Source organism: Podarcis tiliguerta, assembly GCF_965153285.1.
Source record: "Podarcis tiliguerta genome assembly, chromosome: 11".
NCBI classification, from domain to species: Eukaryota; Metazoa; Chordata; class Lepidosauria; order Squamata; family Lacertidae; genus Podarcis; species Podarcis tiliguerta.
The window spans coordinates 36,420,707-36,446,553 of NC_139544.1; the positions used below are offsets into that span (position 1 = coordinate 36,420,707).

The window sequence follows — 25,847 nt, forward strand, 5'->3', positions numbered from 1 at the left end:
GTGAGCTCCCGTTGCTTGGTCCCTGCTCCTGTCCACCTAGCAGTTCGAAAGCATGTCAAAGTGCAAGTAGATAAATAGGTACCACTCTGGCAGGAAGGTAAATGGCGTTTCTGTGTGCTGTTCTGGTTGTGCCAGAAGCGGCTTAGTCATGCTGGCCAAGTGACCTGGAAGCTGCACGCCGGCTCCCTCAGCCAATAAAGCGAGATGAGCACCGCAACCCCGAGTCGTTTGCAACTGGACCTTACGGTCAGGGGTACCTTTACCTTTACTCTGTGACAAAAGGGTGACCAGTTTCTACATTCCAATTATAGGAGCGGGGTGGGGAGGGGCAAATGATTACTGCTATGCAATCATTTAAGTATCAGAACATATTGCTATTAGTATTTTTAAAAAGTATTTAAGGCATGCACTAGGTTCACATTTTCAATATTTCTTTTGTAACTATAACTGAAGTGTTCTCTAAGTAAAACCAAATAGCAGTTTCTTATTTTCAAGAAACTCCAGACAAAGCAACATGAAATTCTGCATTTTAACAGAAAGTTGCCTGATTTCTAAAAGGCTTTATTTTGTATTTCAGAGCAGATTGAACACCTGAGGTGGTTACAAGGAAGATAAGAATACTAACAGGGGCAATGTTATTATAATATTCACTGGGTATACTTAAAAGCTTTCCTCGAAGCTTTTCAACAACTATTCTTAAAGCTGCAGTACCAGAAGACTTATAGGTAATAAAGGTACGGAGTTGCAATGACAAATAAAAAACAACAACTGACCATTTCTAGCAGCTATTTAAATTAATGCACCAGTAAATAAGAAATAAATAAATTCAGATTAAAATATAAATACCAAATGCCACTCATGAAAGCCTTGTTGATACTTGCAAGTCAATTACTACATAAGGAAAAGAGTGAGAGGAGATATAATCCACATACAACACTGATCCTGGTTTTCCTCCATATTTATAACAACTTCTTTCTAACTGAAGAATTTTCATATTGAATTTTTTATCTGATGGAAGCTTCCACAGAGCAGTAACATATATTTCACACCACACATAAACATTAATTTTTTCTCATTGTTGAGGGTAAGCTTTGCGTTTCTACTCTATGTTCTTGAGCTAGTACGTAACACCAAACTACAGCTATAGCTTCAAGGGATCTCACCTCAGCCAGGAAAAGTATGCATATACTGTATAAGTGTCTTGGCAATTGTCTTTCCTAAATGTTACCTGCTAGGACGCCCTGCTAGAATCTTATTTTGGGCAGGGGCAGACAGACTCCAGAATACACACAGGAGGATATAAGGGTTTCTGCATATTGTACTGAGGCCAAAATGCCCAAGGATGTTAGGCCCCCAAGACACAAAACATGTCCTAGGTGGAATTGTCTGTAATGTAAGGTAGAAGCAGCTATCCTATGGAATATCTAGGGTGTACTGTTGTAGGGTAGATGGGAGCATTTATCATTTGATTTCCATTATCATTCATGAACTTGTGAAATAGAAATATTTTGCTGTAACAGTTTGAGTAGAAACATGTGCTCAGTAGGAAAAATCCAACCTGTGCAGTTTTGTCATTGGTATCTAATATCTTACACTGAACATATTGTACCCCAGATACATACACACCACAGTGTAAATTGATGCATGCCATGTGTGCATGTTTTTCATGTCATCCCACACAGAGTTGTCCTCATCCAAGTGGCAGCCCACATGTTCCCCCCATTTAATTCAGTTTTTCTCCATCCATGGATAATGTGGTAAAAAAAAAATCAAAGATAACACCACATGTTACTCAGCTTTAGACACACTGAAGCATATTGTGTAGGTGGTTTGTTTTTTTAACTTCTGTGGTAGTGTTTTCCCATCTATCACCACACCCTCTACTTCCACTGGTGCAGCACACACATTTTAAAAATTATTTTTTAATCCACAGTTTTGTTCAAGTCTGTTTTGGGAAAGTCTGGTATATTGGAAAGTTTGTATCTCTCTCTCTCTCTCTTTTTATGGCCATGTGCACAGGTAAATGAATGCACGTGTGCATGCCCCAAAATGGACCCCAGGTTTCTGGAACTCAGGAAGGTAGGCAGGTACTAACTGAGGGAAGTAAACACCACCACACAGGGGGCTACATTCCATCAATAACTGCCACTAACATGGACTGGAAAAACTGAGACAGAGTTCAATTGAAAGCAGTCGTTTTTGGAGAAATATGCTCAAAAGCAAATTGAGAAGCAGCCACTAGCTGTTGTGTGAGACAAAGCAAGGACATAGTATCTTTAGTACTTCCTTGCTTTTGCTTGCCTGCTTGGCAGCCATGCACAGCCTAGGCAGATAGGATTAAGTCCCCAGTCTTCCTTGCAGGCGTCCCTGTGCCACCATACTTCTCCCAGGATTCCCTGCCCTCTAACCCTGGCAAGCTTTTTGGGGAAAGAAATAGCTATTGAGGGCAAGAAGTAACAATTTGAGGCCAGGAGCCCCTAAGTCGCCTTTTCTTTTTCCATCTTCCACAGCACACCTTTCCTCAGCATCCCCATCCACCCACTTTGCTTAGATTTAAAAGGACCCCTGACCATTAGGTCCAGTCGTGACTGACTCTTGGGTTGCGGCGCTCATCTCGCTTTATTGGCCGAGGGAGCCAGCATACAGCTTCCGGGTCATGTGGCCAGCATGACTAAGCCGCTTCTGGCAAACCAGAGCAGCGCACGGAAACGCCGTTTACCTTCCCGCTGGAGCGGTACCTATTTATCTACTTGCACTTTGATGTGCTTTTGAACTGCTAGGTTGGCAGGAGCAGGGACTGAGCAACAGGAGCTCACCCCATTGCGGGGATTCAAACCGCCGACCTTCTGATTGGCAAATCCTAGGTTCTGTGGTTTAACCCACAGTGCCACCTGCGTCCTCTTTGCTTAGATTTACGCTCCTCTATTATCCTCACTGCCCAAAATCCTCTCTGCCCCCTCCCTAGCTCCTCAGTTGCCCTAGATTGGAGATAAGAATGCAACTGCACACTACAGCCAATTGTCAGTCTAGGAAATACCGGTAATCCTGCGGTCCTCCCCTGGTCCCTACAGTTTCTTACAGTACTGTATTCCAGGAAAGTCGCTATCTGAATCCTGAATAGGAGTACTCCTGCTAGAGGCAATGATGCATAGCAGCATTTTGTTGCAGGTCTCATTTGGTGCAGCATAAAAGTTAAAACCCAAGCTTAGGTATTTGCGATTAGGTTAACAGGGGCATGAAATCATCTTCTTACAAAGGGTCACTGATTGACCCATGGGGAAAAAACAGTGCATGCACATGTCTTCTATGATGAGTGAAGCCAGAGCCAAAAATGGGCTGAACTTGCAATACTGAAGGGCTGTATGCAAGCCCACTCTGCCTCTCACCCAGTGTTTGTGCTATCCCAACCTTAAGACTATATAAATTACTGCTACTTGGGCTGCATACACACTCCCACAGAAACCCCACAGAATTTATTACAGAGCATTATTCAACATAACTATTGTCAAACCAGGTACAGGACTGTGAAACAGTTTGCATGCAACTAAGCACCTGTCTTTCCCAAACTGCAAAGTAAAATGGATTAATGAAGTCCATCTGCAAAGAAGTTAGTAGCATTCAGAATCCAATCTGAACAGAGAGCAGAACAAACGCACCTGGGAGGGTGTACTTGTTAATTCCATCTTTTCTTGGGATTTTTCCTTAGCTAGCCGTGCAGCTTCTTTAAATTCCTGAAATTTTTCTGCAAACTAAAGGCAAAGATTACATAATTATACACTGTATATAGCATAGCTTTGCTAAGCAGAACATATTCTATATAATAAAGCGGGCTAGAGAAAAACATTTGCTCTCCAATAATAAACAGGGGTTTATAGAGAATCCGAAGAGACCGTTTTTGAAATATCATGTTCTAGTGGTGGTGGTCACAAAGAATCTGTCTTCTGTTTGTCACTCTATCTACAAAATGCAATGTGGAACAGCTATTCAGATTGCTAAGCCAGGTTGCTACCTCTCAAAAATGTCCAAACCCATACCCTTCAAAAACTGTCATCTAGCCTCTAGCCAAAAGTCAGTTATGCGGCGAAACTTTTGGTATAACAGTTAACCAGTCAGAGCCTGCAGTATCAGGGAAGAGGACCTTTAGGTATACTTGAATGCTCTTGCTCTTTGACCCACTGACTGGCTGGGTTTCTACTGAAGTAAAGCAAGGACTGCTGAAAGGCCATGGCTGAATATTCCTGCCTAGAGATTCATAAGGAAACTGTTGCTGTTCTGATCCTAATATATTTTTCTACAGTACTAGTCACCATTAATTTTCAGAATACAGCTTGCTAGCCTCCCCCCCCACCCCCCAGCAAGTGGCTCTGTGGGTTTTTTCTAATCCTGTGTAAGTAATCAATTTTAAATGGCATTTTACTTCAGATGATATGAATCATCAGTTCTTTAGATGGGAGCCAAAGGCTCCCCTCTTCCACTGGAGAAAGGCTCTCTCTATCAGTGGATGAGAACCTTTGAATTCAGACATTATGAATAGTAAATCAGAGAAGAATTCTCCTAGTGTACAGGGTCTGGCATATGCTCCTCTGTTACACTTGCTGATGTCTCTACCTGCAGAGTGGCTGGGGAAACCCAGCCAGATGGGTGGGGTATAAATAATAAATAAGTATTATTATTATTGTCATTGGTTCTCACACGTAAGTCACTCTCTGAGCTGGGGAGCATATAGGAGGACAGATTCCCAAGGGCCAGTGGAGAAATTTGAGAGGAAAGCTTTCCCTTATTTTCTTTAATTCTTTGTTGCATATAAACCTCTGGTTTACTTGACCATTTTATCACCAAGATATAGATGTGCAGGCATCTATATTTGAAAAATAATCCTTTTGTAATTTGCCAAGAAGCCATTTTTGTTCCCAATCTAACTGGCTTACACTTGCTTTTACATTTGTTTAATTTTCACTACTCAAGCACCTGTCTGATTCCACAGAACTACCGTATTTTTTGCCCCATAGGACACACTTTTTCCCCTTTCCCCCCCTTTTTCTTCAGATACCGTGCACAAAACCACATGTTCCCCACTACATACTTCTCTGTAGAACAGCTGCATGCAAAAGAATGTGCAAGAAGTCAATGTTCCCTGGGCTACATCTGTACAAATACTCTGCTCCATATATAGGATACTCTTAAAAACCTACTTTCCCCACACAGAAATGAATAGCTCTATGGATAGCTCATAGCTTAGTAGGGAACATGCTTTGCATCTAGAAGGTCTTGGATACACTCCATTGGCATCTTTAGTTGAAATGGTCAGGTAACGGGAGATGAGAAAGACCTACGCTTGAGGCCCTGGAGAGTCACAGGCAGTCAGAGCAGACTATATTGAGCTAGATGGCAAACAATATGATGTAGTATAAATGCAGCTCCCTGTATTCCTAGCTACACTATAGCACTATTGGGGTTAAACCCTGACTTATTAATTGCCCACTGCCAAATCTCTCTTGCACCAAAGGCAGCTCTGTTACCATGGCCACTGTAGGTTCTCAGCTGGAAGGGGGAGTGTGAACTGTGGGACCTGCCAAATGTTCACTAGAATAGTCAAGTGCGGTTTTAAGAGGGTGTCCTCCATTTGAGATCCCATACCACTTTAAAAGTGAATATAAACCCATTGAACAAGATTATATGGAGAACTGAGGAAGACAATATCAGTGCTCTGACCATGTAGCTCACTATTGCCTCTTCTCCAGCTTGGGTCTTTGCTTCATGCCTCACCATCATAAAATGAAAGCAAGCCAACCAAAGCAGAAATCAGAACAAAACCTGAATGAATTATGGTCTTCAGTGCCACTGGTTTGGTCAATTCAACTTGGCCAATGTAACTTGTACTGACTCCAACCCAACACATAAGGTTCACCTTCTCCATCAGGTTATATAACTGTAAGACTAGATGAGAGCACTCTCAACCCAAAACAGGTAATGCACATGGAGAAGTGCTGCCAAGTCCAATCCTGAACAAAGTTTAAGGGCTTTGAATGTTGAGTGGGTTTTGGTCATTTGGCAAACAACATGATGGCACTCACCCCATTCCATGTACAGAAACTAAGCAGAACGGCAGTTGTATCTTGGTTGGACTCTAGTGATGGGTGAAGCATCTTCCACTGCCCACAAGGGCAGCAAGCTCATTTATGGGGTTCAGGGCAGGCCCATGCAGCTCCAATGTCTTGCTGCTACTTCCTGCACCACCCAGCACTTGCTACCTAAGGCAGCTGCCTCACTCTGCCTAACAAGAAGCCCAGGCTTAGTTTTGGTATCCAGGGTTCTACAAATTCATGATTGATGGCTTTAGTAGTTTTAGTAACTTTTATAGGCTAAAAAAAAAATTATTTCTTTTAATACTAGTAAAGTATTAAAAGAGCAAAATAATAAATTTGAGAATTAATATGGCATTATTCTTCCCAAACCTGCAATTATTTTGCTTTTACTGCTATGAATTGGAGGAATATAGTGGCAACTTATGGTTTCCTTGATGAGTCTTCCTCCAGGGCAGGGGTAGGGAGGCATCTTTGCAGACACACACTAGACAACACTTCAAGACCATATTGAGATATTACCTTGCCTTTTACTTACTTTTGAGAGATGGTGTTCAGAGGAAAATCCCAAGCCATAAACAGTATTTGCTCTGCTATCTGCCCACTGACCAAACTTCTGTGATGTTTTAGTGAATGTCATGTTGGGAGTGATGGTGCTGTTTATTATTGCCTGCAAAAAAAGAAAAGAAGAAGTTATGAAATAACAAAGTAATATACTCATAAAGCTTCCCTTAATGTCATGTGCCAGGAGTCAGCTTCGCCTGTTGAACAGCAACCTGAAGAGGGAGAAGGTGGAATTTTGTTAGTGATTAACAGATCAGTGTAGCTCCAGCTATGGATTCCAGTTCCTGCTTGCTCTCAGAGTAATTGTAAGGATAAAAGGAGGGCAGAATGGAAGACTCAAAATTTGAGAATGATGCTAGACCCACTTTTGGAAAGCTGGAGAGAGCTGTGCTCACCCTCGGGTTTTTTTGCCTTGCCTGCTGCGCTTTTTCTGTTGTTATCCTAGCCTTTAATTAAAATTTAATTAAAAACCGGGGACACCTTCAGCCACAGCCCTGCCCACCCCTTTGTAAAATGGGTGTAATAATGATGGAATCTTTCCCCCCATAGGATTAACAGAGATAAAGGTTGGGGGGTGGAAAGCTATGCAACCATTCCCCAGAGGAGTTTTTTCAGAGATAGGCTAACAGCAGCAACTGAAAGAGGCAGAGCAAGCTACCTTTTTTTCTACCCAAACTCCCCTGAACTTGCTATCCTGGGAATATTCTCTTAGGAACCTTTTCTCCTTACAGTTATTTGCTGACAGGTCTCTAGCCTTACTCCAGGTTATTGCTAGTTAGACTTGGAAGCAGCGAGATCTGTAGTGGACACATCACTCTATTCCCTTACAAGTCCCTAAATAAGCCAGGGACTTTGGAAAAATCAAAGTCTGTACCTCTGAAGCAGGTAAATGTTTATATCCAGATGGCACTCAGAAATCCAGAAAATGGAAAATGTTAAAAAATTAGAAAGGCACAATCAAGTGCACTCTTTTTATTTACAATGAAGGTTGCAATCAATTCCAAGTACAGCTTTTAGAAAGAGCACTAACGAGTAAGCCATTGTGTCACCCTTAAAAATCGTGATTAAGGCTTTTATGGAAGGTTGAGACCCATCCTCTTGAAAGAGTCTTAGTACAAAGATTCAGATGAAGGTCACTCTCTATTAGCCTGTTGTATGACAGCATCACTACACTAAAAATGTTGGAGATATTGAAGTCATAGAATTACAAACCCATCAGGCTTGGCAGATAGCACCTCCTTAAAATTAGCAAGCTGGCACAGGATTGGCAGCAACACATCTGGTGCAGCACAATCGTGTTCATGTCTACTCAGAAGTAATTTCCATGAAATTCAACAAGGCTTGCTCCCAGTTAATTGGGCACAAGATTATAGCCTTTAAAAAAACAAACCTGCTGAGGTGGCAGAAACAGTCATCAGATAAGATTCAGAGAGCATGTTATTGCTTAATTCACATGGCGAGGTTTGCTATTAGCAGCCTTCCTGAAAAAGCTTACTGGGATTATCATTATTTTAAGAGACTGAACAGGCAATCAGGAATGTTGTGCTTCCTTTCAGCAATTGCTGTAACATCAAAGCACCATGTGCAACTGTGTGTAGAAAAGGAGGAGTTTGTATTGGAAGGTTTCTTTCTTCTGCTGGTATGCACCAAAAAGGCATTGTTAAGAGGGGCTTTGAAACATGCTGCATTAGTTTTAAAAATAGCTATACAGTGGTACCTCAGGTTAAGTACTTAATTCATTCCGGATGTCCGTTCTTAACCTGAAACTGTTCTTAACCTGAAGCTCACCACTTTAGCTAATGGGGCCTCCTGCTGCCGCTGCACCGCCACTACACAATTTCTGTTCTCATCCTGAAGCAAAGTTCTTAACCTGAGGTAATATTTCTTGGGTTCGCAGAGTCTGTAACCTGAAGCGTATGTAACCTGAGGTACCACTGTATAGAGGGGTGAAACTGTACATTCCACAGAAAATCTGTAATTCAGTTTTCCAAAACACAGTTTTCCTTACAATTTAAAGCAACCACAGGAAAACTCCAAATTTGATCAAAGCTTGTGGAACTGAGTGAGGGTCGCTTAACTGTCTCATCACAAAGCAGCCACTAGCCCCAAAGGAAGAAAAAGTTGCAGCACCTTCCCCCTCTGCTGGGCTAATAGCAGCTTTGGGTAGTAAGATCAGGATAGAGTTAAAATAGTCCCACATCTTCAACTCTGAGCTCTCCTACAGTGGCTTTGAAATGTTGAGTGATTCGATCCACAGATCTTATGCATCACATGTAGTTCTGTAATGTGCTCTTGTATGTGACTCTTTGGATGAAACCGTTGAGCAAAAGTCAAGAACAAGATAGCAATAATACTCCACATTTAATTTATTTCAGAAGTCTAGGTTAACGAAACCTAATTAGCAAGTATGTGTCATAAACTCTATTCTGTGTTTTTCAGGTTTTTCAAAAAATATGCTATCTATGCACTTTGTTCTAGTAAACTACAGCTCAGAAACCGGAGAAGATTCATTTTAAAGCAATAATTAGCTCTGAATTTAGATCAGGGCCATGGGAAGTTTGACACCTGTAGTCAGATCAGTTCCTGAATCCAAAGGTCATCTTCCCTGGGATTAGAAATCGAGACTTACCACAGCAGCTTGAAATCTGCCACTCAGCAAAACTGGAGAAAGAAATACTCATTCAAACCTCAGTAACTGTAAATTGTGCCTCATTCCAAGGAATAGGTTTTCAAAAGATACAAATGACACTGAAGCCAATGAAATCCTAATTAAAATGCCTACGTCAAAGGTTCATATTTTTTGCATTGACGGCAGCTGCCTTTCATCCAGATGAGAAGTTGGTACCATATAGTTGTCAAAAAATGAAGGGATATTTTAGCTTTCTACATTTAAATCATCCAGTTGGTGGTGCTAGATAATTGTGCAAACTGAATCCTTACATGAAACACTGCATGTTTATTCTGATGTCTGCAAGAGTCCCACTACAGCATGAATGAAATTGAATGGCAGTGGAAATATTATCAGAAGTTTACTTTGTGCCTTACCAACAGGATACAATAGAAAAATTACATGATCTTTTATTGTTTGAAATAAATCATACAGCATCCATATCTGCTTTGCATATTGACATCAACTAGTTTTCTTAATGAATTAGTTTTCTTAATGACTGATTTACTCCAAGAATACAAACTGCTCATAATACTAGAGGCCAGGCAGCTGGATTTCCTAAGTGGTGGATCATGAAATCAGCACATCTTTAGACACCCCAGCCCCAATAATTATAGGACAATTAGTAAAATGCCATTTTTTAAAAAGAAAAAAACTTTTTCCACCACAGAGCAAACAATGCAGATGTTTTAATAGTATTCTATTGTCTCTCCTGCTATCAAAATTTTGATTGTGAACTCCTTTGAGGCAGGGACCTCCATTTTTCTTTTGCTTATGTTACATCATGAACTTGGGTGACATAATCTATATTTTCTGCACAAGTATGCAGGAAGTTGGCCTTTTCCTTGAAGGTTTTTTTTTTTTTTTTTAACTCTGGTCAGGAAGGATGAGTTTTGGATAATGTAATCTAAATACACTGATAAACCAATTTACCTAAGATACAATATATTTGAACCATGTCAGGATTTTAAAGAAGATTCAGAGAGAGAGAAAATGCCAGTTGGAATAATCAAGCTGTTGATTTCCAAATGGTAATTTAGACTTGAAATCTTCACATTCAATATTATCAGCATATCTATCTATCTATCTATCTATCTATCTATCTATCTATCTAACATATATCCTGCCCTTTCTCCCAATGGAGCCCAGGGTAGCAATCAAATTTTAGTAAATGGATCAACTGTTGAACAGATTGATTAAATGCAAACATTAGAACGTTCCTCAATATGCAGTGTTATGTTTAGTATAGACATTTTGACATTCTGGCACACAGGGAAAATAAGACTAGATTTTCTGGTGGAAAATGGATTTCTACATTAATATTAATAAAAACAATAAAACTACTCAACATAATATCTGCCATATTACTTAGGACTAAAGATATATACTCCAAGCAGAATGCCTTTTAGCCTCCTTCCTCCTTTACACTTACAGTGAATTGAGAGACAGAGAAGTCAGAGGAGACAAGCAGTCCCCAAAGAGGTTTCTCGACCAACTTCAAAAGTTAATAAAGTATTATATTGTATGTTAAGTTCCAAGAGTGGTGCTCTCATTTTGCATCACTTTTCAGTAACGTTAAAAGGGGGAGGGCAGATTAAATGTAGAAGTTTACCTGAGTTTAAACTGTCAGATAGCTTACCTTTGAGCCATCCAAGCTGATTATCCTATAGACATTTCTTGTGCTGTCATAGAAGTAGGACACAGTAACAGCATGCTTGCTGGTGGGAACCCAGTTCTTCTTCGTGTTAGGGTCAATCTGGAAGACATGAGCTCGGGTGCTGTAGATGGGTTGCTCCCTGAAGGGCAGAAAGTAAAAGTGATGAATCTGATTTGGACGCAATATGGTTGTACACAAGTCATTTGGATATTCCATCCATTGGCCCCTATGAACTTCACTTTGCATGAGTAATGTACTTGGCCCCCACAGACTTGCGTGCATGGAGTAGGATATATCTGTGAAGCACATGAAAAGTACTCACAGGAAAGCGAAGCACAAGTCCTTTAAAATAAATTGAGTGGCCAGCTGTACAGTCAGATAAAGGAGGCATATCTAAATATAGAGGCACTACTGATACACCACCTCCCCCTCCCTCATTCTCCATCTGTCAACCTCTTTAACACTAACTGTCAATAATAGAAGTGTGATTTTCTTCCATTGAGCGAAACCTAGTGAGAGGACTTTTCTCATCCTTTTCTCAATAGCCTAGAAGCCCTAGATATCATGAGCTATGACTTACTGAAAAATATTTGTTGCTTTCCTGTCAAATGCTGCACATGGTAGATCACAACTAGGGCCTCTTTATCTCACAATCTAATATTATGGCTGTTGAGGCATGTATAAAATATCTGCTTATGTCTGCCTAGAGGGGGGGGGGAGTACAGATTCTGAGCTGTCCATTAACACCAATGAATTCATTAATTCAATAATCGTGTTGCTGTGATCAGGAATCTAGCACTCTGTACAAAATGGTTTGCTTCTCTCCAAACAAGTCATGATGCTAAGCTAAGGTTTGTCCTTGGCTTCCCAAACTTGGCTTGTTTGGACAGAAACAATGCGCTAGTTTGGACATCAAAGTAAGGCTAGGGGCTTGTTGCTTGCACTTGAGGAGAATCTGCACAACAGGAGCAATTTGAAAGTGATAGCAGAGAATTGTTTATAGTACTGAATAGTTAATCAATGAAATATCAAATTAAGTGCCCTATATGTGATTTAATCCCTTAGATCAAATCTCTAAGTCACAAAACTCATTGGATAGCCTAAGGCAAGTGCAGAATGTCCACCAGCCAACTTCATAGGATTGTGTGTAAATAAATGACTTATGCAACTTTGTACATTTAAAAGATATAGAGTATTAATGCTACCAATTTTTTCTCTTCCAGGTTCAATCCTTTACATTTTTAAAGTTTAAAAGATGGAAATATTTTTTCCATATAGACTGTCTAGCATTGCTGATGTTATCTAGTAGCTACTCATCAGTGTTCTACTACTGAACTGCAATTGTAATTAACAATCTGAAGACTTTAGCACCATTCTCTATTTAATTATGTAGGGGAGAAGTAGCAACTGATAGGTCTGTAATTTTCTGGATCCTGTCTCATTCTTTTTTAAAAAGCTGGTATTACATTGGCTATCTTCTTATAGCCTCTTATTTTAGTGATGTGGCATAATTTATTTACTAGTTCAGCTTCTTCACATTGTATGTCTTCACACATTAGAGGTAACTCTCAGGTAAATGCCATCTGACTCCTGTTATATCATATTTTCACAGTTCACTTGCTTCCACACTTCATAACAAAGTTATTTTAATATTTTGCAACAATATCCTAAGCACTGAGAGCTGCTACAACAGCTGCCGCAACAAGGCTTAACATTTACCACCCTGAAACATGCTTGTACACACAAAGCAAAAATAAAAATCAGATTTCTTGGCAGGGTCTTTCTGCATTCTTCAGTCACTGTCTCCAAATATTAGCAATACCAGAAGGAACCTTTCTGCCCCTTCATCCTACCCAAGGTATTTTTATTTAGTTACAGAATGTATATGTACCCTTCACTACTACTAAGAACAGGAAATACAATTTGCACAAGAATAAAAATTCTAATTAAAAATAGCAGGCTCAAATCTAACATCCCTAACAAACCTGAAAATAGAAAGGTTTTGGCCAGATACATAAAAAATAGCCGAATATGTACCAGGTGAGCCCCTCCACAGAACAGTGGTGTGCAGTGAATTTTTTCTTAGGAAAGAGTTAGGGCCAGAGATGCCAGCTTCCAGGGGTGATGGGGAGGGGGGAAACACTGTGATGTCATACCTGTGAGCACTGCACCTCTCTCCCTAAGCCAGGCTGAAGCTTCCTGGGCTCTGGGAAGGAGACACCAGGGAAACATTTAGGGAACTAGCCTTGTTCCCTTGGTCCACTGACCACACACTATTGCCATGGAAGGAGTCCCACAAGAGTTGCAAGCAAGTTCTGCAGCATGAATGCCAGCTCCTGGGGGCTGAGGCACTTTGCCCCCTCCCATGTTTTTTTAAGGGGCGGGTCCCATCAATGTTCAGAGGCTCCATTAAGCCTCATTTCCCCACCCTAGCTACAGCCCCAGTTTGATCCCAACACTCATTTGGACTGACTTTGGAGAGATGAAAAATGAAGTAGTTTTTTGACCAGTAGTAAGCAGTAAACCAGGGACGCGGGTGGCGCTATGGGTTAAACCACGGAGCCTAGGGCTTGCCGATCAGAAGCTTGGCAGTTCAAATCCCTGTGACGGGGTGAGCTCCCATTGCTCGGTCCCTGCTCCTGCCAACCTAGCAGTTTGAAAGCACGCAGTGCACATAGATAAACAGGTACCGCTCCGGCAGGAAGGTAAACGGCATTTCCATGTGCTGCTCTGGTTTGCCAGAAGCAGCTTAGTCATGCTGGCCACATGACCTGGAAGCTGTACGCTGGCTCCCTTGGCCAGTAAAGCGAGATGAGCACCGCAACCCCAGAGTCATCCGCGACTGGACCTAACGGTCAGGGGTCCCTTCACCTTTAAGCAGTAAAGGTAAAGGTAAAGGGACCCCTGCCCATACGGGCCAGTCGTGTCCGACTCTAGGGTTGTGCGCCCATCTCGCTTAAGAGGCCAGGAGCCAGCAATGTCCGAAGACACTTCCGGGTCACGTGGCCAGCGTGACGAAGCTGCTCTAGCAAGCCAGCACCAGTGCAGCGCACGGAAACACCGTTACCTTCCCGCTACAAAGCGGTACCTATTTATCTACTTGCACTTGGGGGTGCTTTCGAACTGCTAGGTGGGCAGGAGCTGGGACCGAAAGACGGGAGCTCACCCCGCCGCGGGGATTCGAACCGCCGTTCGAGGTTTTACAGCAGTAAACCATGCCAAAGATCCTTTGAGCCTGCTTGTAGCTGTTCTGCTTGTGTAGTTTCCATTTTTGAAATACAACTGTGATGTGACTGAACAGACATATTTTAAAGAAAAATTATAAAGAAAAAACCCCAACACACCCACCCAGCCAGCAGGCACCATCTAGTCTCATCTCCTGTTCTCCTAATAGCATTATCGCCAACCCAGAGTGGGTGGCTGGCTGGCCTGATTTTTCCCATTTCTATTTGCACTGAAGGAGCCAGAGTGCTATCTAGGGTTATACTAAGAGAAGCCTCAAATACTTCCACACTGTTTGGCATTAGTAAAGATAAAGCTGGATTATTGTGTTCACTTTGGGTAACTTCTCCTTAAGATGGATGGTGCTATGTACATTGATGACACTATCTATAATTAAGGAGAAACAGGATGGAAAAGGTTTAGGAGACAGAGGAAATAAGGGCACAGAGAAGACTTAAACCAGGGGTTGGCAAGGTTTACCTTGCCTGGGCTGGTTCACTCCAGTGGAGATCCCTCCGTGGGCCGGATTGTGCGCACCCCCGCGATTTCTGGCGTCAGCGCAGATGTGATTTCCAGCATCTGCTCATGCACAGACGCAATTTCCAGCGCCGCGGAAGCAAGTCCCCGCGACATGCTGTGCCAGTTTAGTGCAGCGCGAGGGGATTCGTCGAGTGGGCAGCTCGGTTCAGGGGCGACTCGTGGGCTGGTTAAATGACCCCCATGGGCAGCTTGTGGCCCATGGGCCTTAGGTTGCCTACCCCTGATTTAAACAGTAGTGAGTAAAGCACAGAATTAAAGAGTTGGAAGGAACCCCAAGAGTCATCAAGTAAATTAATTAATTATTTACAGGTTCAAATCTAGTAAAGTCACTTTTGGAACTTGGAATCATTTTCTTAAAATGCTTATCCTTGAACATTAAGGTAAGAAATAACTCTTTAAAATACTTAAAAGCCTGATACGAAAAAATGATATTTGAGTGAATTCCTCCTACCACTTAAGGATAGGGTGAGAAGGAATTAGCAAGCACCACTATCACTGACCTAATAATTCTTTTTTGTTAGTAGATCACTGGTTAATAGTCCTTAATGACTGGTTGGTGCTTTTTTATGGGAGTTCATTGTTTCTTTATATTGAGACCTCTCTTGTTCAGCAAAGGGCAAGTCAGAATTTGGGGGAGGTGACCTATCACACCATCTCAAGGCAAAAGGTATGTGTGAGAAGGCTCAGGTCCCCAGAAGTAATTAGTTCAAACATCTAAACTTCCCTTTAAGACCCTCACAATACCTGCCCCCACAACCTATTGAGCTATCGTAGATAGTACAGAAGAGCACTGTATATTTACAGATATCACCTAATCTAAAATTATCAATTTTCCTCTTTATGGCTATCCTTACTTTTTACCTCTGCTTTCATACACTTTCTCACAACTCCACTTCAAATGCAATTCTCAGACACCCTCCATCTGTCAGTCACTCTGACTCCACCCAGCATTCCATCACGCTCCATGGCTCTCATTCATTCTTCCACTCACTCTTCTGTTACAGTGGATCTGTAGGGGTGGACAGATGTGTCTATTTCTGGTTCATTTCACTTCTGCATGTGATCATTCCTAAATCTGTGCCATCCTACTTCTGCATTAATCTGATTTTATTCAAAGTCCACGCAGAAACACATTTAAATATGTCATTGGTTGTTGACATCCACATGTATCAAGAGACAATGGGTTGTTCCTCCGGGGGTGAAGGCAAACCGCCGGAGAATCACATTACCTCCTGTGCCTGCAGAGACCGGTAACACGTAACTGCCTCCCATAGTTTTTGCTATGTTAGCTACACAGAAGTGACCTCTCCGGGCAGCATGTATGGAGGTCCAGGGTTGCCTAGATGATAACAACCCCTTTTCATCCTGCTGATGTGCTCCAAAGGGAAGCAGAGCAATACATTAGGCACCAGTTTGGCTGCAGGAGTTGCCAGAAGGAGGCATACAAGATTCCAACTGTCTTAGGGACTCCACTCTGGATTTGTGTAGGGTTTACTCCTTAACCCTCTCCTAGAGCAACCATACTGGGCAGGGCAGGGGTGTGGGGGAGAAGATGGGGTTTTTTAAAAGCAGGTCTTGGACCACCTTGTAATACTATACAGTGGTACCTCGCGTTAAGTACTTAATTCATTCTGGAGGTCTGTTCTTAACCTGAAACTGTTCTAAACCTGAAGCACCACTTTAGCTAATGGGGCCTCCTGCTGCCACTGTGCTACCGCTGCACGATTTCTGTTCTCATCCTGAAGCAAAGTTCTTAGCCCAAGGTAATATTTCTGGATTAGCGAGTCTGTAAGCTGAAGCGTATATAACCTGAAGCATATGTTAGCCAAGGTACCACTGTAAATATGTATTTAATCCATGGGCCAGCAACCTAAGGCCTATGGGCTGGAAGCGCCCCGCGGAGGTCTTTTGACCGGCCCACAAGCTACCCCCGAACTGAGCTGCCTGCTCATGCACTGTGCTAAACCAGCGCGGAGCGGGGACTCACGTCCGCAGCGTTGAAAATCGCATCTGCGCATGCGCAGACGCAGACACTGAAAATTGCAGGTGCATGCACTCGCACGCATGATCCAGCCCACGGAGGGATCTATGCAGGACCGATCCGGCCCAGGCAAGATAAACCTTGCTGACCCCTGATTTAAACTATCAACTCCCTGATTTTTAACATGCACACCGTGGTAGATGGGCGGAATTTGAACAGAACTCTGCACTGAACTCATTGAGCACTCCTGCTTATGTGCGCATGCATGTGTGTGTATAAAGTGGGGAGTGAATGTTTGGAGAAATAGCATTTCTAGCAATTTGGAAACAGGTGGAAGCAGAGAAAGCAAGAAAGTGGTGGATGGCACATGTGCCTCAGGATCTCTTTCTGGGGAATCTAATGTGGGGGTGTGATTTGCTTCCTTGCAGGTGTGCCTGTTGTTTGTTCTCACACACTATTTGTGTAATTGTAAATAAAGCCAGTGTTACAGAAACTCCGTAAGTTCCCAGTGTTCTTTCCTTTCTCACTGCTCAAAGAAGTGGGGAGGGTGGAAACGTCTATTCATGAAGCTACACTCTATCCAAGTCTAGTCGCTGGGTGACAAAGATGGCAATATTGTGGCTTACGTTTATACTGCTCTTCTTTCACAGTGGATAAAATGAGTAGGCTTTAAAAAAAAAATTGTAATGCATTATAATGCTTCATCAGTAGAGAAGGCATAAAGGGAAAAACCTAGTGAAAAAGTTAGGGTAGGTAAAGAAGACAAGCACAAATATTTAAAGCAGCTGAGCCAACCTGGAAGAGTCCTCACTACAGTCAATCAAAATGCACCTCTCTTTTAAAAGCCAAGCAGTCCACCTGAAACATGGGAGGAGAAGCAAGACTAACTACTGGAATATACTGAATTCACTGATATGTGTAAGATGTTGTTCTCATTGAGAAACTAGGAAAAAGAATGGCACCCTGCAGCCAAAATACCCACCGAGGGGTACCCACTTTTATGTCACACATATTTTCAGCACCGAAAACAAGGAAAGCTGTGCTGTTGCTTCTTTAGCAAGTTCTGCTCCCTACAAAATATTAAGCCACGGGGTATTTTAGCAAACCGTTTTAAAATGAGTGGGGAAATTGTGTGGCGAACACAGATGGAAGCAGCTGCTACATGTACTTGGTAGTGTAAACACATTGCAAATATGTCACAGCCTACTACACTTTGCCATGCCTATAAAATTTCATCTCAAGCCAAGCAATGTAAAGTAATGCCCAAAAAAATCCACCTTAGATAACAGGCTAAACAAAACAGTAGACAATATGCTTCTCAGTTAAGGTCATTGTGACCCAGGCATCTGTATCATGCACTCGTTTTCTCCTCTTATGGTGTGCATGTATAACATGCTATCTTATATGGAATGCACCAAGGACATCTGACAAGACAGTTTTAAAAGCAACATTTGATAGTGATATTTAAAGGCAGACTAGCAATAAATATAAGGTATATTCAATTGGCAAGTCAACCTTAAAGCCAATCAAAAGGCCTAAATTCATTTACAGCTGCACTCTGCTATGCATTTCACACCAATGCAGTACCCACTCAAATTTAAATGGGAAAAACAATTCTGCTACCAGTCCTTAAAGAATTTTAGTTGATTAAAATATATGTTGAGACCTTGCTTAGATTAGCACTCCAGTCACTCCAGTCAACAACCCAATCACTAAACATATTCTATTCCTGATTCTGTGAAAAGTGTTTGGCAATCTTGCCAGCTTTAAACTGCCCCTTATGAAGAAAATCACTCAATTTTAAAGTGTTTTAAAAACACCACTAGTTGGGAGCCTCATTAAAAATTATACAGTTAAGAGATCTGAAACTTAGGAGTTGTTGCTTAACTATTCTAAAATTCATTTGGGCACCAAATTCTCACAAAAACAAAAATTGTCACAAGAAGTTGTACAAAGCAGTGGTTGTGGGGTAGAAATCAAGGAAAAACAAAAAGGTACAAGCATTGTGTTGGATATTTTAGCCATGAGGTCAGCTATGCAAAATCCTGGATGTGATACACTAGTCATAATACGTATAGGTTTTGTCCAACTGTGGATTTTCAAGTTCTTCCTTATGGCCAATATGACAAACCTTTTTTTTTAAAATGTGCCTAGCTATTGTATTTACTTGAATAATATACTAGTGTCCCTCATACTGGGAACGTCCAGATGTTTTGGGCTCAAAACATCTGGAGGGCACCAGCATGGCGGAGGCTGGTATATACCATACCATAAGGAAAGCCATGGAAGCTAGAACTGCCTTCATCTTTTCATAATCTCCAGAGCTTTACTGATGCACTGGAACCTAAAAATGCAGGGAATATTGTTTCTTGATAAACTCAGGATCACTTGCCACAGACTTTCTCTAGGAGAGATTGTTCAGTTGGTTCCTGATATTAGAATTTAGAATAATATGGATGATTTCACCACTCATGGAGACCAGTTTTTCAGAACTGGCTTGTGACTGAGTTATCCCTGGAATAGCTATGAATCTATTTCTTTTGATAACTAGGCCACCACATGGGGCAGGACACAATATGAACCCAGAACAGGGGGAAATGTCCTTTTGGTTCTGAATGTATGGTGGGGAAGCCATTTTCATTGTCAAATCTTTCCATATAAAGGCACAAATCTCCATCCCTTTAGGGGCTGTAGATAAATCAGCAAGTTTAATGTACAATCAGATTCAGAGCTAACTAGATTTCAAAAGATATCTGAGGGAGATACATGTTTAGCTTGAGAGCTACCAACTCTAATTCACATTGGTTCCTTTGGGGTCAAAAGGAGTCTAGAGCAAGGGTAGGCAACATAAGGCCCATGGGCCGGATGCGGCCCAATCGCCTTCTCAATCCAGCCCACGGATTGTCTGGGAATCAGCATGTTTTTACATGAGTAGAATGTGTCCTTTTATTTAAAATGCATCTCTGGGTTATTTGTGGGGCCTGCCTGGTGTTTTTACATGAGTAGAATGGGTGCTTTTATTTAAAATGCATCTCTGGTTTTTTTGTGGGGCATAGGAATTCATTCATTATTTTTTTCCAAAATATAATCCGGCCCACCACACGGTCTGAGGGATGGTGGACCGGCCCATGGCTGAAAAAGGTTGCTGACCCCTGGTCTAGAGAGAAGTACATACTTTGAATATATAATGATCCCAGAATCCATGGTATTTCCTGTTAAAGCATCTCATGCAATAGGACTGGGAAATACATTAGTCCAAACCCTAGATAATAATTGCCAGGAACACTATAGATATTGTTCAAGTAGACAATGCCCTGACTCAGTATAAAGCCAGGGTTCCAACATAGTGCCCACAAAGCCTCTAAGCACCAGCCCCTGCCATTGCTCCCTTTGTCATAAGTTGGGGAAAGTGGTTACCTTCCGCACCCCCCATCCATAAAAAGTACAGAGCTGAAGGACTAAGAGTGACACTCTTTCCCACAGCCCTCATTCAGCTTTGTGTGCTCATCAAAGCACAGGTTGACACCTGAGCAGCTGGAGAGATGGTGCAGCAACCAAGGGTTGGAGGGAAAGTGTGGAAAGGGCAGTAATCTGGGAGACTGGGGAGAGGGAGGAAAACAAAAGCCACCAAGGCAGAGAAAGAGGCATGCCACCGAGAGAAAGAGCACACACACACACATGAACACACATACATCTTATTCAGTAAACTGGATCCTCTTGAAATGGCATCATTTTTAATGGGGTCTTTCTCCTACTCTTCCCATCACTAGTCACCTCTCTTAAAAAAAACAAAAACCCACCCAGTGCAGGCATAGGTACTCAATTTTTACAAAGGATCTTCTCAAAACTGCCACTATTAAATAGGCCACCACTTTTCCACACAAGTGTTCTCCAATTTGCTGGTGATTCTATTGTCACCCTATGTTTAAAAAATGTAACATTGAGATACATGCCTTTGATCAACGTTTTTGTGGTGATGACAATAACAAGAAGCACAATTTTACTCTGTAGTCTACCAAGGTAAGCTTTAATTTGATGGTGTTTTGAAGTTCACGGTGTAAAATCAGGCAGATTCATGAGAATCAAAAGAATATGTATGTGGACTCTCTTTCTCTCCTACTGTCCCTGCTTTATCTGTAACACTATGGAAAGCGGGGAGAAAAGCAAAGAAAGGGATGATGCCCACTGTACTCTCTAAAATTCCAGATGTGCCTGCAAGACTACAAAAATTGGTAACTTTTGTTATTAATGTAGATTTTAAAAAAATCTTATATGTATGTATTCTAACATACCAACAGACAAAAATAAATAAATGCTGGAAAGATTGTCTCAACCAGCCTGTCACTTGGCGGAGTAAAGCTCTTGATGAGCCATTAGGTACTACAGCACCTCTTGCTGAGACAGTTCCAGATGGTGACTCTGAAAGCTTTTGAGAGCTCAAGACCACTCTTCTTCAGGTTAAAAGAAGGGCACGAACAATGAACTTCACCACCTGCATCTTAAAGCTCATCTACACATTCTTTACGAATCAGGTTAATCCAATAATTTTTCACATTCTCCAGCAGGTTTAATTTGCCATTGTTCAGAGACAGTAGGGAAAAGAGGTCTGCTGTACAAACTTATTTCTAAGAATAGTAGTGAGTAAAAACCTGTTGCATTATTTATTTTATAGTCTACTTTTAGGAGGGTTCATTGTACTTGTTTCTGTGCACAACTACTTTGCAGAGGGGTGTTACTTATTAACTGAAGTTAACTTAATTGTTCTCCAAAAGTTAAATACACTGATGTTAACAGTAGCAAGTTTAAAAGTGGAGTTGTTGTTACAGTATTACTTTGAAATAACCACCTGTGTAAACACTATTATTTCAGTGATGTCTGCTCTTCAAAAGCATTAATTGCAATTTCTACCTTGGACACTGTCATATTCTTCCATCAATTCAATGATATGCCCCAAAACCTTGGATATGGAATTGTTCTCAATGCACACATACAAAGACAAAGAGGGATACTCATCTAGATGATACTAGGTGTACCAAACTGCAATTGAAATACCACATTTAAACAAAAACAATTAACCAATTAAGTCTCAGTGGGATCACTGAGACTTCTGAATTGTACTAAAACTTTATTAAACTCTATCACTTTCTTACAGGATAATAAGCTATTTAGCACTATCAAGACTAGAAAACTTTAACAACTCTTTGGAATGTGCTTCCTGTAGGATATAGACAGAAACATTTAGAATGTAGAACACCTTTACTATCCAGCCCCAGACAGCCCACTACCCAGAGCTTCCATTGTCTAGCCCTCTTCCCCCAGACACACCACAATTCGATGCTACACAGAGCATCAATATTTCTACTTCAAACTACAATTATTGTAGCACTTTGCCATTTTCTTGTTTAGGAGAGCGAAATTTCTATTAGTTGCCATGAAAGAACTAGCTATTAAGGTTAAGATAAGATTTTGAAGTTGGAACATGTAGGGGCTTGCCTAGGGACATTGCCTTCTTTTTGTATTGGAGGAATAAAAGGGAATAAATAGGAACAGTCAGGGCAAAGCATGAAAATCAGATTATATATATATATATATATCCAGTTTGGGATTTTAAAAAAGCCAGGCTTCCTCCACTCTCTTGTGTGAAAGAAAGGGACACCTGCATGCCTCCATCAAAACACCCATGGGCTGCTGCCTTTGGAAGGAGTTGTGCATACTCTGAAACAACAAGGGTGGCCTGCTCCCCCAGAGAAGCAAACCTTGATGCAAACCTCTCTTCGTTTGCTTCCAGCTTTTATGAGCCTCCAGGTGCTGATGCTCCAGGCTTGGTATGTGGCGAGCCATAAAATGGGAGAAAGAAACTTCCAGGCTCCAGTGACTACCAAAGATGCTGCCTTTGAGCCAGAGAACCACTGAAACAATCTCCTTCAACAAGCCATTGTCTTATTTTATGACTGGGATGTTGATTCTTAATTTAGTATCCAAATCTTAATCTTTTCCACCACTTGGTAGCACAGGTTTTTATCCCCACAGATAATATACTTAGAATAACAAATCCAGTTGCACTTCTTTTCTAATAAGAACTGAGATTCTGTGCATGTGACAGGTTTTTTTTAAAAAAATTTTTGATTTCAGCAAGCCTTTCTAAACTACGAGAACACCTACCGAGTCTAGATGCATACAGATTTGATTTTAGCATATTTAGAGTAAAGTAATGTTCAGCACAGCTACCCTGACAAAACTATTGTGGCATTAGGTAATCTTCTGTTCTAGTCCTTTGTAATACTAGTGCCATTTTTAATCAGGAAGTGGAAGACTCCATTTTGAAAACTCAGTATTTTTCCATAATACTTTCTTCATTAACTTGAAGGTAGGAGGAGCCCATATTATGTCTTCAGCTTTTAAAAGATACCAGAATTGGCACAGGTAGCTCTGGTTGTATTTTTACTATGTATGTATTTCAGTGTCAACCAGCAAGCAGTTGCTGAGAGACAGCTGTAGGTTTTCAGTGTGTTTAAAAGGAAAATGAAAACTACAGTTCTGTCCCTAAACAGAAGGCACACACATCTGGTTTAAATGCATTCTTGCTATACCAGAACAAAACAGTGCAAGAGAAATTTCCACAGCTGATAGTGCTTAGCATTAAGGAGCTACCAGGACTACTGCTATAATCAGCTTTAGGAAGCTCCACTGCTTCTGTTATCTTCACAGCATTTATTTTAGATTTATTTTTCAAGTGCTTATCTGAAGCTCTTTATTTCTCAAGAACTGGTGCCTAGCATTATAGCTCTTAAAAGGTCAAGTTCAGCATTATTACATGGAAAAAAAGACTACTGTACCCATGTAGTTTACAATCTGCTAGCTTTTCAGTATGAGAGTTTTTATTTAAAATTTGTATTTAAAAAGCTTTATATTTTATATTTATAAACATTTTGCTAAAAAACTTAGATTACTCTGACTAACTTAAATGGCAAAATTCTACAACTTCAAAAGGCAATATAGAGGCAAAACCCCATGTGTACACCCTCAACTTCACCAAAAATCAAATCACCTTTCCTTAGTAGGAATCACGGAAATTCCAAAATCGGATGTATTATTTTAGAGAAGACAACACACCAGATTTAGAATACAACCGAATGAAGTCAAGTTGCATGCATCACTATGCAAATGTACATTTGATGTATAATTCTAGTTTGGATTTTTTATTTTTAAATATATGGTAGATAGTACCAGTAGATCAGGTAGTCAAGCTAAATAAAAAAATTTTTTTTCTTAAATTTCACAATTAATGTTTGAACTTGTTTACTAATAGAGGCAACAATGCTGAAGTAACCTAGTGAGCTTCTCTATGCTTCAGAGTTTTCTGCAGGTCACTTCCTATAATAAGACAGAGTTGTCAGAGACAAACTAACTAACTGAAAAGCCAAACTAACTGAAAAGGAGTCTTGGGACTTGCCATGAAAAGCAGAAGACCTGCTGCTTAGCAGTTTCCTTTCCGTGGTTTCTATTTTTCTCCCCACAGAGGGAACCAAAAAACCCTATAGACTGGGATGGCTCATTTAACAGAATCATCCTTCATGCAAAAAGAATCGCGTGCACATAGAAAGTTATCATAGGGAAGCTTCTGGGCTAGGCTTTGCCTAAGACAAAGTACCGTATTTTTTGCTCTATAAGACTCACTTTTTCCCTCCTAAAAAGTAAGAGGAAATGTGTGTGCGTCTTATGGAGCGAATGCAGGCTGCACAGCTATCCCAGAAGCCTGAACAGCAAGAGGGATCGCTGCTTTCGCTGCACAGCAATCCCTATTGTTCTGGATTCTGAGATTCAGAATATTTTTTTTCTTGTTTTCCTCTTCCAAAAACTAGGTGCATCTCATGGCTGGTGCATCTTATAGAGCGAAAAATACGGTAAATTCTGGGGGCCTGGTGTATACTTCCCCTAAAACAAAATACCACAATCACTTATTGCTTTAGGGATGACATCCAGCTGGTCTTGCTCAGGCAATCACTAATCCTATAGTAATGAGCAGGATCTCCAACTCAATACCCTTAGTACCTCTTTACATTATGCACCTACAATGGAATTAAAAGATAAGCTGGGGTGTCTGTCTGAGAGTGTTCCTTTGTAAGCATGTGTTGGAAGGGTTTTTCACCCCCTGCCAACTGTTTCCAAGGACCTATGTGTGTGCCTGTACCCATCATTCTAGCCCCTACCAAGCATTGCTAATTTTCATGAGTCCCCACTTGCTGTATAATATACTCATATATAGTGTTCAAATTTCCACCTATTGACCACGTGAAGGTACCTGGGCACCAGGATAGCACCTGACATCTCCACTATCTGGATGTGCTTGCCTGGGGATCATCGGATCTTGACTGTTTTCACAGACTAATGCCTCATCCTGTAGAATTCTATCAGCTATATTTTATCTGCACAATCAGGATGAATTTCAGGAACCAAAATGCTTTTTCTGTGCAGCCTGAGCAGGAGCACTGGACAATGTTATAGTTAATTGTTGTAGCTTCTCTTCACTTACCCCACCCCACTTTCCTGCTCACAGTTGTGAAGAATATTTTTATATTATGAATGGTCTGCATCACCATTAAGAAAAGAGGTAGGAATAGGCCAGTCTATATGTGGACTGTCCCTGGATCAAGTGACTTTTCTTAAATTCTTGAAGGTTGTTATACAACTATCTCAAGGTTGTCAACTGAACTAGCCAGATGTTTAACTGATAATCAGTCACAGTCCATCATTTGAAATATAACACTTTAAAGCAAACTTGCCCAAAAATAGCAACTAGACATTCTGTTCTGGCGAGTGTAACCTTGGTTTAGGGAGCCATTTGGCACCTATACAGTATATCTGAGTTTCTAACACTGCTCCTATAGCATACAAAAAGTGCTTTACTGTTAGCCTAATAAGTCTGAACAAGATATCTAATATTAGAGAGAAGAGTGGTAAATGATAGCAAGTTATACTCAAGGCTAAAAGAACGAACTTTAACCCAGGCAACTTGTATCCATCATCCCATCTACAACACCACACCAGTAATCTCAATTTAAATTAATGAAATTCACCAATATGAAAACTGGTGTCAAGCATATTCCATTGCAGCTTATCCAACGGATCACT

General features: G+C 41.1%; 1 protein-coding gene across 5 annotated transcripts in view; it reads right to left on the reverse strand.

The window, feature by feature from the left end:
* The window catches only part of HOMER1 (homer scaffold protein 1), a 75,746-nt gene that overhangs the window by 32,906 nt on the left and 16,993 nt on the right, over positions 1-25,847 (reverse strand). For 4 of the 5 annotated variants that reach the window (XM_083404217.1, XM_083404218.1, XM_083404216.1 and 1 more), the window contains exons 2-4: positions 10,955-11,111; positions 6,622-6,753; positions 3,657-3,749 (exon numbers count right to left, since the gene is read on the reverse strand). In XM_083404217.1, the coding sequence (XP_083260343.1) occupies positions 3,657-3,749; positions 6,622-6,723 (195 nt within the window). In that variant the 5' untranslated portion in view covers positions 6,724-6,753; positions 10,955-11,111. Of the gene's footprint in view, positions 1-3,656; positions 3,750-6,621; positions 6,754-10,954; positions 11,234-25,847 lie in introns of those variants that run through there. The other variant, XM_083404215.1, reaches the window with a different exon arrangement.